Source organism: Anas platyrhynchos, chromosome 5 (genome assembly GCF_047663525.1).
Source record: "Anas platyrhynchos isolate ZD024472 breed Pekin duck chromosome 5, IASCAAS_PekinDuck_T2T, whole genome shotgun sequence".
Lineage (NCBI taxonomy): Eukaryota > Metazoa > Chordata > Aves > Anseriformes > Anatidae > Anas > Anas platyrhynchos.
In genome coordinates, this window is record NC_092591.1 from 24,734,719 (window position 1) to 24,749,472 (window position 14,754).

The 14,754-nt window shown below is 38.6% G+C and overlaps 3 protein-coding genes across 5 annotated transcripts in view; 2 read left to right on the top strand and 1 right to left on the bottom strand.

Annotated features, from left to right (window-relative positions):
* Positions 1-292: 292 nt before the first annotated feature.
* Positions 293-5,365, top strand: TRAPPC6B (trafficking protein particle complex subunit 6B). Of its 2 annotated transcripts, XM_013101322.4 has the most exons (7): positions 293-510; positions 597-664; positions 1,581-1,698; positions 2,337-2,420; positions 2,895-2,988; positions 3,556-3,604; positions 4,258-5,365. In XM_013101322.4, exons 1-6 carry the CDS (start codon positions 430-432, stop codon positions 3,585-3,587), a joined length of 477 nt encoding a protein of 158 aa, XP_012956776.2. In that variant the 5' UTR covers positions 293-429; the 3' UTR covers positions 3,588-3,604; positions 4,258-5,365. The 2 variants fall into 2 exon arrangements, with proteins under 2 accessions (XP_012956776.2, XP_021129322.2); XM_021273647.4 differs by having other exon boundaries at positions 3,556-5,365.
* A 540-nt stretch (positions 5,366-5,905) lies between these two features.
* Positions 5,906-13,687, bottom strand: GEMIN2 (gem nuclear organelle associated protein 2). The gene is made up of 10 exons (XM_027459631.3): positions 13,484-13,687; positions 13,062-13,146; positions 11,786-11,875; positions 10,128-10,187; positions 9,844-9,954; positions 9,199-9,243; positions 8,392-8,460; positions 6,960-7,070; positions 6,697-6,755; positions 5,906-6,368 (listed from the first exon to the last, which is right to left on the bottom strand). Exons 1-10 carry the CDS (start codon positions 13,603-13,605, stop codon positions 6,329-6,331), a joined length of 792 nt encoding a protein of 263 aa, XP_027315432.3. The 5' UTR covers positions 13,606-13,687; the 3' UTR covers positions 5,906-6,328.
* An 898-nt stretch (positions 13,688-14,585) lies between these two features.
* SEC23A (SEC23 homolog A, COPII coat complex component) overlaps positions 14,586-14,754 on the top strand; it is a 28,911-nt gene continuing 28,742 nt past the window's right edge. For both annotated transcript variants that reach the window (XM_013101319.5, XM_013101321.5), the window contains exon 1: positions 14,586-14,724. The gene's annotated coding sequence lies outside the window, so the exon portion shown is untranslated. The remainder of the gene's footprint in view (positions 14,725-14,754) is intronic.

The window sequence follows — 14,754 nt, forward strand, 5'->3', positions numbered from 1 at the left end:
GGTGCGGGCTGCGTGTCCGCGGCTCGGCCCGGCCTCAGCGCCCCGTGGGCCTCGAGAATCCGTTTTTGAGCAAATCACCCCCAAATCACACACAAAAATAATAAAAAATATGAACATAAACTTTTTAAATTTAATAATAAAAAGCCGTCTCTGTCTCTGACTCCCGACCCCGTCAGCAGCGGGTTCCCCCCGGGGCTCCGCGCCCCGCTCGCTGCCCCCTCACAGCCCCGTGCCCTGAGGCGATGCCGGCGGCGGGCGATCGGCTCCGCTTGGCTCCGGTCCGGCCGCGGGGCGGCGCTGGGGAGGCCGGGCGGCAGCCGGAAAGGGCAGGGCAGGGCGGCTCGGCTCGGCTCGGAGGGGCCCGGCAGCGGCGGTGGCGGCGGTGGAGCCGTTGCCGTGGCGCCGGGTGCGTGTGAGGGGGGAGCGGAGATGGCGGACGAGACGCTGTTCCTGCTGCTGCACAGCGAGATGGTGGCGGGGCTGTACCGCGCCGCCGAGCAGGGCGAAGGGGTGAGCGGGGACGGGGACCGCCTGAAGGGACCGGCCGGCGGCGGGCGGCGGCGGGGAGCCCGGGGCTGACGCCTTGTGTCTTGCAGGAGAACGGGCGCTGCACCACCAAGCTGGAGAGCATGGGCTTCCGCGTCGGGCAGGGGCTGATCGAGAGGTGAGCGAGGCCCCCGCCTGCTTTCTGCCCCGTTCCCCCTCAGCCTGCAAGGGCCAGGAGCTGCCCGCTCCCTGCGACACAGCGAGGGTTGGGCTGTGCGCCTCCTGACACCTCGCTCCTGCTGGCGCCCCTGCTCGTACACCACATTTTTTATGTATTTCTGTCATGAAAGCAATCACACAGGGTTCACGGTTATTTATAATCCTTTATAAGTGCAGTTTTTCTTTGTAGGCCTAGTTATTCGGCGTGTTTCCTACTTCTGGTAGGATTTTTTCATGATTTTTTCTCTTTTTAACATAATTTAATGAATGGCTACACCAGGATTTTCTTTTCCTAAAGCACTCGGTCCTTGGAGCTTTGTGACAACCTCCTCAGCTCCCTGGGCCCTTTTGGGGTGTATGGTGACTTGCTGCACACCTTACTTCAGTGCCCTTGGTCAGGGGTTGTGTAGAGGATCCCAAGCTCCTGAAGTCATTTTTTCCTTGACCAAAGTGAAGCTTTAGTGCCACATGAAGATCCTCAAGGAGGATGCAGGGGGTAAATTCTGAAATGAACAAGGGAAAGGGATTGTTTTTTAGGAAACTGGAACAGGTTTTACTTGTTTGTTCCTATGTCTTAGTGCTTCTTTTGGTATTGAAGGAGCCCTTCCACACAGCAGTGGAGGCCTGAGCTGCATATTTCAATAGTTAGTTGAAGATAAACATTATGAAGTGTTCTCCGTCTTTCTGCACTTCAGCTGTCTTTAATGATCATGTAATTCAAACACATCTTTTCTGTTGTATTGCTGCAGATATTAAGATAACACCTTGTTACTCTTAAGTTATTATACATGATGAAAGCTGAGCAATGCTAGAATGACACTGTCAAGTTGTTGAGTGTACCTTCATTACTGATATGTTTCTCGCTTCTCTCTTAGGTTTACAAAAGATACTGCCAGATTCAAAGATGAATTAGATATTATGAAGTTCATTTGCAAAGATTTTTGGACAACTGTATTCAAAAAACAAATAGATAACCTCAGGACCAATCATCAGGTACAAGTAATATAGAATATTTCAGTGACAAAATCAGTAAGACTGTTTTGAGTTACTACAGCATTTTGTGTTTGTCTTGCTCTAAAACTAATTACCTGATAAGAAACCCCAAATGTTCTTTATTTATATAGATTTTTAAAAAGCATTTGTTAAGGTTCATGTTGGTGTATATTTGGAGAATACAATTTAATAATTGCTTATGATTTAGTTATTGCCACTGTTTGAAAAGACTAAATGCTGTCAATTTCATATGTACTGTTGTGGAGTTAGAAACTGACAGGACAGTAATGCTTACAGTTAATTAACACATACAGGAACTTTTTCATGCATCTCCCAATACACTTCAGTAGAAAACCAGTGTGGGAAAATGATATTGCTGCCTCAACATGCATTTAAATAGGATGGATTGCATTTAAATGCATTTAAATGGCCACCTTTAAGTCATTTTTATTTTGAAGAATATTTTCATTTTTCAGTGGTTAAGATACTTAGTTATACACTGCTGAATATGCTGAATATAACTGTATACAAAACAGCTGAAAAACTTTCCAAGGTTTGCTTGTTGGTGATGTTGATTGGAAAAATGCAGACTACACATTACTGGATATTCTACTAAAAACTTTTTTTTTTTTAAACAGGGTATTTATGTCCTTCAGGATAATAAATTTCGACTCCTGACACAAATGTCTGCAGGAAAGCAGTATTTAGAACACGCACCAAAGGTACCCTTTATTTTTATCCTTAGGATCTATGAGTTTAATTTGAATAATCTTGATTTATTAGCTTGAAATTTTGTAGTTGGATGGATACAAACTCTCCAAAAGGGAGGCTGAAATTAAATCTTCAAAAATCTTCAAAAATGTGTTAATTTTAGAAATGCACCTTGTTTCAGAACAGTGTTTTTGATCTATGGTTCAGTAATAGCAATTTTGAAACTTGCTGTTTTCATGTTTGAGTTACTTGATGGTGGGAGCTGGCTTGACTGCAAGTGGAAAGTCAGTGAACTGGTGTTTGTATTTTGCATGCAGTTAGGGGAGAAACTTCTGCCACTGTCACAATGCACTGATAGAGGATAGCAAAACCTCCATAATTTTATATGTCAAAATGTTAAATCTTCAGTTAATCATTACTTAGTTCCAACCTTTTGCAACAAGCTTCACCCTTCAAACTTCTTTAAAATGTGACTTTTTATTTAGTTTTTAGCATTTACCTGTGGACTAATCAGAGGCGGCCTATCAAATTTGGGAATAAAGAGTATTGTAACAGCTGAAGTTTCATCAATGCCTGCATGTAAGTAGTTCTCAGTATTCAGGTTATTAGCTCACTTGGTAACTTTCCTTACTGACTTGATGTCTGTGCTTTACTGTTACAATAACACTGATGGATGGTGAACCTCCATGACACTAAGTGGAAACCAAATTTAAAAGTTGTGTTCGCATTTGGAAGAATCAGATACGTAAGGGTACTGGAGGCTACTGGAGTAATTGAAGAGAAAAACAACTAGATACGTGCTTTTTATTTACAGAAATCATTAAGAAGGGTAGTAACTGAAATCTGTTGTGACTACACAAGCTGATTAAGATGGATTTGAAAATTTCTATAGGCTTAGCAAAAAAAATATAAACTTAGCTGACAAAACTGCTGTAGTGTGGGACATGCAACAACTTAAAAAAAAATTGTTCAATAAGAGCTGATTTTAAATGTTAAATTTAAATCATGGCTAGATATTTCACAACTGAGCTGTAAGAATTAAATGTTCTGTAGTATTTTTTTAACAAAATTGTTATAAGGTATTAATCACTTGGAAAAATAAATCTAATGTTGATACTTTGATCCAACTTGGCTTTTTCTTTGCAGGTAAATTCCAGGTGATGATACAGAAGATGTAGGGCACATTCAAATCTGGGTATCTACTTTAAAATTCCTTTGTCTGTGGTTTTGGTATCTTGGTTCAGCTTTGTACATAGCTTGTAAATTATAGCAATGTGCAGGAGAATTCCCAAGTATATAATAAATGTTCATCAAAATAATTTAATGCTATCCTCGTATCTTGGTATGAAATCGATTTTATACCAAGGTATTAATGTCTATCTGGGTAAAAACTGTCTACTCAAAAGTTTTCAACAAAAGATTTCTGTTACCAGAACAGACCATGGGCACGTTTTAAGAACTGAGTAAGAAAAACAATCAAGACCCAATTGGAAAAAGAAACTGTGTTTTGTGTCACCTTACATGAATGCCAAACTGCTGCCTTTGCACGTGCACTCCTAACTGTGAGGCAGTGATTGCTTTTTTATTATTATTCTGAGGAAGCAGTTATTGCTACAGCCTTCATTAATGGTGCTCAATGGAGGATTAGTTCTTTTATAGGACTTCCATAGGGCAGTAGGAAAGAACACTTATTTCAACAAAAATAACAGCATATCCCCCCTACCTAAAAATCTGTTTTTTGCATCAGAACTTTACAGACAAGGTCATCTACTACTCAGCAAAGACGGCAATTTGTTTTAGCTTGTTGTGCCTAAATTCAATATTAACATAATTGTTTTTAATTGCTAGCTACAACTCACTTCTGTAATGAGTGTGTACAGGAAGATGATTAGGCCTGCAAGAAGCTGTAAAGACATCACCAAGACTCTTGAGGATATTGGGGTTTGCTAGATACTACTTGTTACAAGATTTGTATAACAATACGTGTCTTGCTGTAGGTAAGCATGAAAACATCTTGTTTAAACTTTTTAATGAATTTTGCTGTAAGGCTTTTCTGCTGGCAGGGTCAGGACTTATACTTTCAGAAATGTGAGAATGCCTCATGATACTGAATCAGTTTCTGCTTTGAGACCAGTAACTAACAGGATAGTTATAAAATAATATATTTGAACAACACTTTTGTCTGTTTTAACTACCTTCTGTGTTGGAATAAGTGTATGTTGTCCAATTGCATGGTTGGGCAGGAACAGTGGAAGCTGTTCTTCCTTAATCTCTAAGGGAGGTCTGAAGTTTATAATGAATTGATCTTTTTCCAGATAGCTGTTACAAGCTGTGTATTATAAACATGATAATCAGGGGCTTATTATACTTGAGCTTAATATGTGACCAAGTTCTGATCTTTTCATGTACTGTGAATGCTAGTTCAGAATAGTTATAACTGAAAAATTTGACAGTTTGGAAACATCTGAAGGAGAACTCAGTCTGTCCCACTGTTTATAGACCTAGCAAAGATAAGAGTAACCAGGGATCAGCCGTGTGAAAATACGGGGCTCTTATAGGGGTAGTTTACAGGAAGGCTGTGGTTGTTGTCCACCTGAATGTTGTCCACATTCAGATTTGTTTGAAATTATAAGGCTTGAAAATTAGCTAATTCTTGCTGAGTGCATTTAATGGGTTCTTCAGTTGCCAACTCACCCTGCTTTTAACATGCTACAACTATTACTAAAGGGACTAACTTGTACTGTGCCTAATAGATGGACACTTCAAAGGCCCATTTTAGGCCTATGCAACATGGTAGATATTCAGTATCAACACACAGAATCATTTTGTAATTTGCTTCTCCAGAATTAAAACTCCTATAGTTGCTATTAATGCACTTTAATTTTTCACTTGATAGTTGAGATTACTGTGAACAATGCCAATAATTTCAAGATGCATTAAAGGTTTATCAATAACATGTTGTGCTTAATGAGATCTGTCTTTTTTAAATAGTCAGGGACTTAATTGACATCTGCTTCCTGTATATTGTGAAATTCAATTCTGTATAGTGTCTGCTGTTACTAGCAGAATTCAGAGTTCTTTTACCTTGGATTTTACCAGAAGCAGATGCTGATATTCTTGGCAAATCACTCCATGTTAAGTATATATGAAGTCAAGTCAAAATGGTGAGCTAATATGTTTGTCAAGATACTAGACAGAAAATAAATTTGTTCCTTCTGTTTAATAAATGCTTCTATTAAAGAGCACTGAATACAACTGTGCTGTTTTCCCAGGTTTCTGTAGCTGTTTACTAAGAAGTAATGAGTATTATTACTCAAGAAGTCTTTTATATTTTACTAAAATAATTGTTTCAGTAAGTCACTGGCTATAGTTGAACTGCTTGGCAGAACTTAAGCTCAGGAACTGATGCCTGAAAAATCACATTTAGTCCCAGTTGTGTAGGTTTTTATACTAAGGCAGTTTTTAAATACTATGAAGAATGAGAACAGCCACAATATTTAAGAACACTTAAAATATGCTTCAGTTTTATTAAAAAAGCCCTTGAGGGGAGTGTGTTAGATAAAGAACATTAATCTGTAATGTAACATCTTTTTTTTTAAACTTAGAAGTCTTTATCTAAGGCAGTGTCCACAGGAACACTCAGATGGTAGAAAATCCTAATGGAGAATGCAGTTTACTGAGACAGTAGCTTGAGAGATGACGACAAACACTTCACTGACCATTTTATGATGATGATACTGGAGATACAAACAATCTCATGCTAAAGATCAGCTTAAGTTATTCTTAGCTGTGCCAAATATGTTGTTACATTTAGGGTGTTCTGAAGGGTTTGTATTGTACTTCAGGTTTGATCTGCACAATGTCTGGTAATGCTCTTTATACCACAGCAACACAAAATAGTTGGTATTCCAAAAACAGTCTAGGAGGGTTCATCAGCTAAATCACGTTGATCAAAATACCTAGTGGAGAGAAATGGAATATGGTGAGAACCTCTAATGCAACTTACTCCTTACTTTGCTTTGAGCTGTTAGACTGCTTGCTTTCTAGGTCTTATTTTTCCTGTCATATTTATAGCTTCATGGTTCAGGGAGCTCATCCAAGGAAACTGACCGTTTTACTTAGCTTCATTTTACCCTCAGGTTTAGCCTAAGTCCTTTTAGCTAAGTATATTTGCTACGTACGCCCAGAGAACTTGGGTCGACTTCCACTTTAAAAGAATCTAGGTTAGGCCAAGGGTAATCACACATTCATTCTGGACACACGTTTTAGATCTGTAACTTGCATTACCTGCTAACTAAGCAGATTATCAAGTTCAGAGCAGATACTTGCTCTTCGGTCTTGTTCTCCTGAAAGAGAAACAAATACCAAAACAGTTCTGCTGATAACCATGTCCAATAGAAAAACAGTTATCCGCTGTGTTATGTGCTTGTAGTCATCCCTTCATTTTCAAGCAGGTTTCAGATGTGAGAAATTACTTACCAAGACTTGAAAAACGTTTTCTTAACAGTTTGCTAAGTTGAAACAGTCCTCTGCACAACATTAAATCTTACCTCTAGTACTCTGACTTCGGAGCACCGTCTTGCCAGCTGTCGAATAAGGGAGTGTGCTTCAGGTAGCAAAGGCTTTTCAAGGCATGCCAACAATGCATAAAACCACCTACCCTGTGTGAATTTAAATAAGAAATTTTTAATTACAGGTATTTTCTTAAGTTCTACACAAGGAAACTTGTTATACGTAGCAGGTCTGGAGTGTAGATCTCAAAAACCTGAGTCTGAAGATTCCTTTAAATGTTGCCAGAACTGAAGAGTTTGAAAGCCAAATTAGAGACTGCAGAGTAGTGTCTTGTGTCTGTAGATAAGCTTCTTGTGAACAGTAGTCCTGGATTTCCTTCTATTTTTCTGGCGTAAGATATAAATTAATACAGCTTCCGCTATGAATCTAAAGGAAGCATTTAGTAATATCTAAAGATTATTACATAGCTATTAAATTTTAACTTCACAAGCTATAGAAAAATATTCCTGAAGAGTGAACATATAAAGTTAGATCTTTACGGTATTAATGCTGTTAGGTCAGACTTACGATTTATACCACTGTGAAAATGTATTCTTTGCTTTTTACTTGACTGAATTTTACGGCATCCCTGCAAATCTAAATTCTGCCAGTCTAACTTCTTAAACTAATTCTAGTGTCCAGTGGCTCTCATTATGAGAATAAACTAAGAATCAATGTGTGCATCCTCTGCAGCATATTGGTCACTAAAGACAGAACATGAAAAGGTTTTAAGTAACTCAAAAATAGTGAAACTGTGTTTAGTATTATCGAAGTAATTTTTTATTACTCATTTACTTTGTGGTACTAAATGAGATGCACCTACCAAGGTCTTTTGTGGGTAAGATGACATTACACAGCTAGTTAATCTAGTTTTGGCCAACTACATGGTACCGTACCTAATCATTCTTTTTTTTTTTTTTTTTTTTAAATTAGATTTTAGATTGGATCTGTTTCCATGCTAACACAGATAAGCTTTCTGGTCTGTGCTGCACATGGGAAGACTAAATGCATCTCTTCCTGCAGACTACCATGCATCTCCCAACTGTAAAATGGAGGTGTTGGCAAATACAGCGTGCAGCACACTGACAACTTAAATTGGTCAGACCCAAAGCTGCTAGACTCTGGCCCTCTTCTCTCCACAGCACTAATACTCCTCTGACCTTGAAGATTAGGTTAGTGTGGAAAACAAATGAAAAGGAGGGGTTTTAGCAATACCTAAAGCATCCAAATCTGTTGTGTTTTGAATTAGCCTTCCAAAAAGTTGTGTGAATGTTCAATCTAGTATCAAGTGAGTTTTGAAAGCAACTGAATACAGTACATCCATCTAGAGATCTCTTTAGAAAATAAAACAACTTCAGGGAAAACAATGCACAATTTATCCCTTGTTTAAAGCAATCACATGCAAGTAGTTAGAATAAATTAAATAGTTACCAGTTCAGGAGTAAATTTTTTCTCTCCAAACCAGATTATCAGGTATTCTAAGACGCTGGTTACTGTTGCCTTCAAAAGAGGAACAGAAAGAGACAATCTAATACCTGCAAAGTTTTGTTTTGCTATCCTTCTACCCAATGGATTATACTATATAAAAACAACCATGATTTTTGTCTTTAAATATGGACATTATACATTTCCACTTAAATGTAATTCTATATGGTATTTAGTTCAGGTTGAAATTAGACGTAAGGGTGAAGCAAGTGTTATAGCAGCAGTTCCTGAAAAAAGCTTTTTGAAAAATAAAGACCTTTATATAAAGCAATTTTCTGTGTTAATAAGAAGTTATGGATAAATAACTACAAATTAGAAAAAAAGACAGACTGACCCTTTCTCTGTAAGGGTGACTAGTGAGCAACATAGTAAATGTGTTTCTTCTAGTCTTGCAATGTATGTTAGAGTTGACAATCAGCATGAAGAACTGCACTTAAAACACTAAAGGAGAAATCTTAAAATACTGTAAGCCCCTAAAGGGGCATTCAGCAGCAGTTCAAACACTAAAATGCTCTATAGAGCAATTACAGCAAGAAAATAGACTTACAACCATTCATGGTACATGTTCACTAGTAAAATTGTTTGTGGTTAAAGGTGAGATCAAGTGTTTTCATTGCAAGTGTACATTGAATAGCAGTTATAATAAACAATTACTTCCTCTAACACCGGAAAAAATAGGTAAGATTTATGCAACAGATGGAACATAGGAAGTAATAATTTAGGCCACTACGCTATTCTAAGAGGGAGCCTTACCTGATTCATTCTGCTTACAATACTTAGCAAAGGAGGAAAGCCCACCTGAAAAATAGTCAGGTTGGAAACCATTTATAAGAACATTTCTGTGTTTTAGTTCTAAATTAAAACAAAAATAACAATTTAATGTGACATTCAGACATTTGTAAAGATTTTGAATTCTATTCTGAGCTTTGATATTTATGAAAAAAATATTCAAGCAAGTTGCAAGTTTAAGATAAGGTCCAATCAAATTTGATATCAAAACACTGCTTTTGCTGTTATTTCTAAATTTCTTTTTTTTTTTTTTTTAGAAAGATGCAGTGAAGGACGTGTTTATAGAGTAGCATGTCTGAGGACAGGAACCACACTCATAAAACACTAAAGCAGACTGTGGAAAAAGCTTTCCATTCATGTCAGTTAGCAAGAAAGTGTGTTTTAGATGGGAACAGATGAGGGAACTCTTCCTACATCTTGACTGAAGGGATAGACTTTTTCTCTGCTTCACTCTGCTGCCACTTAAAAGGGAAGAAAAATGGGTCTTAACTGGGCTCGCAGGATGGTCTGCCTTTTACTTAGCACAAGTTGGTAACAAGCAGTAGCATTGTTCCTGGTAGTTATTTGTGAAAGTAGCAGCTGAAAATTAGATGGAACTCCTATACTCACCTTCATGTAATCAATTCCTAGATTTTCATTATCAGATAGTGACTCTACTTCTGAGTAGACTCTTTCACCCAGGCAAAACTTCTTCCATCCTTCTTCATCTTCTAATTTTGGCTGAAGTAAATAAAAATAAATTAAAACTGTGAAATATTGTTGACTTGAAGACACCGAAGAACTAACATGGTAATACTCACAAGCTGTTGCATTAAACAGTACAGCAAGATTAACCAAACACAATTAAACTTAATGACTAGAAAAAACACAGAACTGTTAGGAATTCTACTCACCATATTAACATTGCTGTCCAAATGTTGTGACCGCCAGTGACTTCTGTGCTTGTTCAGACTCTGAGTAATTAAAACAAAGCCAAATCACAGTTTAACTTTACAGTTACTATCTCCTAGCCATAATTGCTCTTCATTGTTCTTAATCTTCATAAAGAAGTATTTTTATGGTGTTCTATACATCATTAAAGGCAGTACTGGCTAAATATTCCTCAATCTTCTTAATATAAATGTAATTGTTACTTGTACAGGCTTTTTTGAAGTAATGTTAAAGCTGAAGGATTTTTTTAAGACTACTGCATAAAGCTTTAAATTGAAGTAGTAAGCTCTACTAGTCTAACAGATTTTTCTTATGCTTGTTATTACCAAAAGAAAAAAAAATGGATTAGTCAAAGAGCAAACAAAGCTAATAGCCTGTTTCGAACAGTGCTCTGTATCTGATGCCTACTGAATTGCGAACTATATTCCTTGTATATTTCCACTGACAGGGATGCCATATAAAACAAATTAGGACGTTGAAATTGGCCTGCCTGATGGTTTTCTGTATTGCAGAGCGAACTTTTAATACTGGAAATATTTTTACCCAACCCAACTTTTACTCTAGCAGTAAAAATGACCTCTAAAAATGCTGTAACAACACCTGATGCATTATGTGACAAGTGACTTTTGATGCCCTTTTCTCTTAAGTATTTTCTAGGATAGTCTCATATTTCATCTTAATTTTGGTACAGGTGAGAGGACAACTTGTGTATAAAAGAAATATCTGTAGTGTGAATGTCCTTAAATGTCCATTTCTTTAGCTCTGCTAAACTCTAAGATTGTGCCTAATACACAGTGTGCAATGTAACACCTTGTAGAAATAGGAGTTAGTTCAGTTAGTGTTTGCAATATAGATGCAGTAGCACACATCTCCACCTTCACTGATTTACGTCCCTGAAAAAAACGGTAAATGAGCTCATACAAAGCTCAATGCCATAGCAGCTTCAGTGCAATTCAGTATCAATGCATTATAAACATTCCTTCAGCAGTACTGGAGATGTACTTTACATGTTGTTATTATCTTTTGCATTTCACCCTGTTTGAACTGTGGATAAAGCAAGGTACAAACGCAACAGGAAAGATTAAGTCTGCACTAATACTGCAACCTTACAAATAACATTTTACCAACTCGGTATTTCTCCCCATAACAGGTCCCCCAAATTCCAACAGGATCCCAAACGAACTGTGTGTTCTACATACACAAATCTCACAGTGCATTAGAATCCACTTGTTATTCAGTTGATGTTGAGTTTTACAGAACATTCCTGATAGTACTTAGGTTTTAATGTAACTGCAAAACATCAGTGATTTCTGTCCTCCCTCAACTACTCTGTATCATTCAGTCTAAACACAAATACTTATGCTGTGTTTGAAGATTTTTTTTTAAATCTTTAAACATGACACTCAGGAAGAAGTTTCATCAGAAATTTAAAAGTCTCATAGTAGATACTCAATTTTTTTTTTCAGAAGTTAATACAGTTGCCTAACAACTTTAGTATAGAAATGTTACGATTTGTGTTAGATAAGAGATAAGGTCGCTCCCCAAAAAGCACACATGCTCTATCTAGACAGTGCAAGTTGAAAACATCCCCCCACTCTCCCTCACACACACCATTTTGTACCTGACGAACGGCTGAGAAATTGGCTACTTGCTGCTGCTGCCACTTGAGTGTTGGAGAGTATCCTTCAGGAGCAGGCTGACATCCGGAAATCTAAGGAAACACTGGCAATAATTACAGTGTAAAGAAAGCTTTATAAAAAGAATTCTTAAGAACAAGAGAATTAGTCAAGTTTACCAGCAGATAAAAATAGGATTTAAGTACTCACTTAAAAAAAGGTAATTTTTTACAACATGCAAGACTGATCTGACAGTTGGTCTAGACAAAATTTCTCCTGTTTGACTCCTCTTCATATGCAAAAGAAGGAAAACCAAGCATTCAAAGTGTGCTGTCAAAGAATTACTTAAGGTCATCTTTTTAGCACTTGTTCTACCTTAATTTCCCTGTAAATAAAAAGAAGGGTGCTGTTTCCTTATCTTGGGTAGATGCTACAAATCTTAGAAGTTCTACTTGCTCAAATAATAAGTTGAGCAAGACAAAATGCTGAAAAAATATGTTTTAGGAAATTAACTCTGACAGCTGAGTAGATACACCCTAGCACAAGAGAATTACTGTAAAGAAGTCTTTTTACAAATTTTTAGGAATGCCATTACAAAGAGAGGAGAAAAATGATGAGAATGGTTGCAAGTTACATAGTCATACACCAGTATTAGAAACTTTTATTTAGCAATTTAATAGTTAAATTTCAGATGACGCAGTTTTTATTAAAGACAGACACACTTGGTCACTCGAACTATTTGAAAGCAGATTAAAAAAAGACAAACAGGTCAACATGACAACAGAAACCTACTTGTAATGGTAAATCTCAATAAAATATTCTACTAAAGAGGAAAAATTGGTGCTAGAATTTCACCTTCAGTAAATCTTAGGTGTATTTACTATCCTTACTACCTCACCCTAGATATATATTAGAATTCAAATACAGGCTTTCTTCCAAACCTGATGCTGATTGTATGATAAAGTTTTTGTAAAATGTAATGCAATATCTGATTTCTTTGGGCTGTAAGTGTCTGCTGTGCATCAAGTGGTATGGATGGATATTACCAGTTTAAAATCAGTTACAAAGACTGTTGTCATCCAGGTTCAACTTCAATCAACTTCAAACCCAGAAATTCAATTTCATTCAATTTCATTCTGTGGGTGTTTTAAAAATCTAGCAATGCTATTGGTTTACTTATGCCAACAATTTCCCCAAATTAATACACACATCTAATATTAACAAATTCCCTCTACTTGTTCCTTAAAACAAAGCAAAAGGTGTAGAAGAGCCCAGACTTACTGAAATGTTCACCGTCTGCTTCTTTCTCAGTTTTTTGGGGTCTATTTGTGCCACGACCACATCTGGGCACCGAGCTGCTTCAATCCTACAAAATCAAATTGTAGTGCTACATTTTTTCCGTCATTGCAACAGGTGGTTAGATACTGAATACCCCCGAGATACGGCACCTGCACAAATTTTGAAGTTTGTGGAAAACAAAACAAAACAAACGAGCTACTGGCTGTACAGGCGACAGCACTAGCGTCCTTGAAGCGTGCTGACTCCTCAGCCACCCCGAAGCGGGACCGCGCATCCCACGGGGAGATTTTGGGATGCCAGCGGTCAGGCAGCGGCACTTGTCTGCCTGCGGCCAGCCGAGCACCGCCGGCTGCAGCCCCCCACAGCCGCCCAGCCCCGCCGCCCCCCGAGGCGCCGCCACTCACTGCACCCGCCGCAGGTACTCCTGCGGGGTCCTGGGCGGCACGCTGGGGTCGAAGTCCTCGGGCAGGTCGCAGTCGCCCACGGGCAGCAGCCGCGGCATCAGCTCCTCCACCGCCGACTCCATGGCTGCGGCCGCCCGCGCTCCGCTCCGCTCGGCTCCTCCTCAGCGGCCGCTCTCGCGAGAGCCGCGGCTCGGCGCCCTCAGGGAGGCGGAGCGGCGGCGGGGCCTCGGCCTGACCGGGGCCGGTGGCGTGGGGCCGGGGCCGGCCGTCAGGAGCCGCCCCCAGCCGCTGGCCCCTCGGGGCTGCTCGCTGAGGAGATCCCGGCAGCACACTGAGGGAATTCAGCCCCAGAACATTATAGCAAATAGCAGTGCCGGCTTACTGCCCGTTAAATCTTCCTGTGCTACCTTGTAAACCTGTAACAACCCCTTTCAGGCGCTATGCTTTCATTCTCAAATACCTTACTTTTGGCAAGTGGTTCTGTCAAACTCACCCGTTAATACTTAGTCCATCTGTGGACAAGTGGTAGTAACAAGAATTAACCCTTCCTTGAAATGCTTTGCAATCTATGCTTGAAATTATTTGTCTAACAGTTAGCTGTAATTGTAACAGTTAATTGTAATTGTAAACGTAGGCTGAGTTTTGGAAGACTCAGGCAAACTTTCATTTTGTTGCTGTAAGGGTTTATCCAAATACTATTGCCTGGCAGTGTCCATATCCCAAGTGAAAGTTGAGGTACCATTAGCACAACAGTGGCTTACTCTGTGCAAACCAGATGAAAAGCAGAAGAATAATGCTGTAACTGTTTAAATAATTTTGACTGTGTATTATCAAATTCTGCTATGCAAAATTTCAAATTGTATATTATTTTTCCTTAATAATTCTTAATAATGTGCCAGATCAGTTTAGTGCTACCCACCACCCATATAGTAGATCAGAGTAGCTCTAAATAGTTCTAAGTTTTAAGAAGCAGTAACTTTTTTTTTTTTTTTCTCCTTTGTATTAACATAGTTCTGAACAATCATCAACCATAACTCCTCCTCTCCGATGACTTTTGTTTGTTTTAAGGTGTTTCCAAAACCACGTACGTGTAACAAAGAGATTTAATGCTGAATTCCGGATCTAACATCCTGGTGGAGTATGTGACCATTGTAGCCATCACTTGAAATAAAACCTGCTAACCTAAAACCACAGTGATTTCTCTTTGGGAAGGTTGACCAATAGTCAAGAAAAAATCTTTGGTGAGTCAAGCTGTAAAAAATTATCTTCAA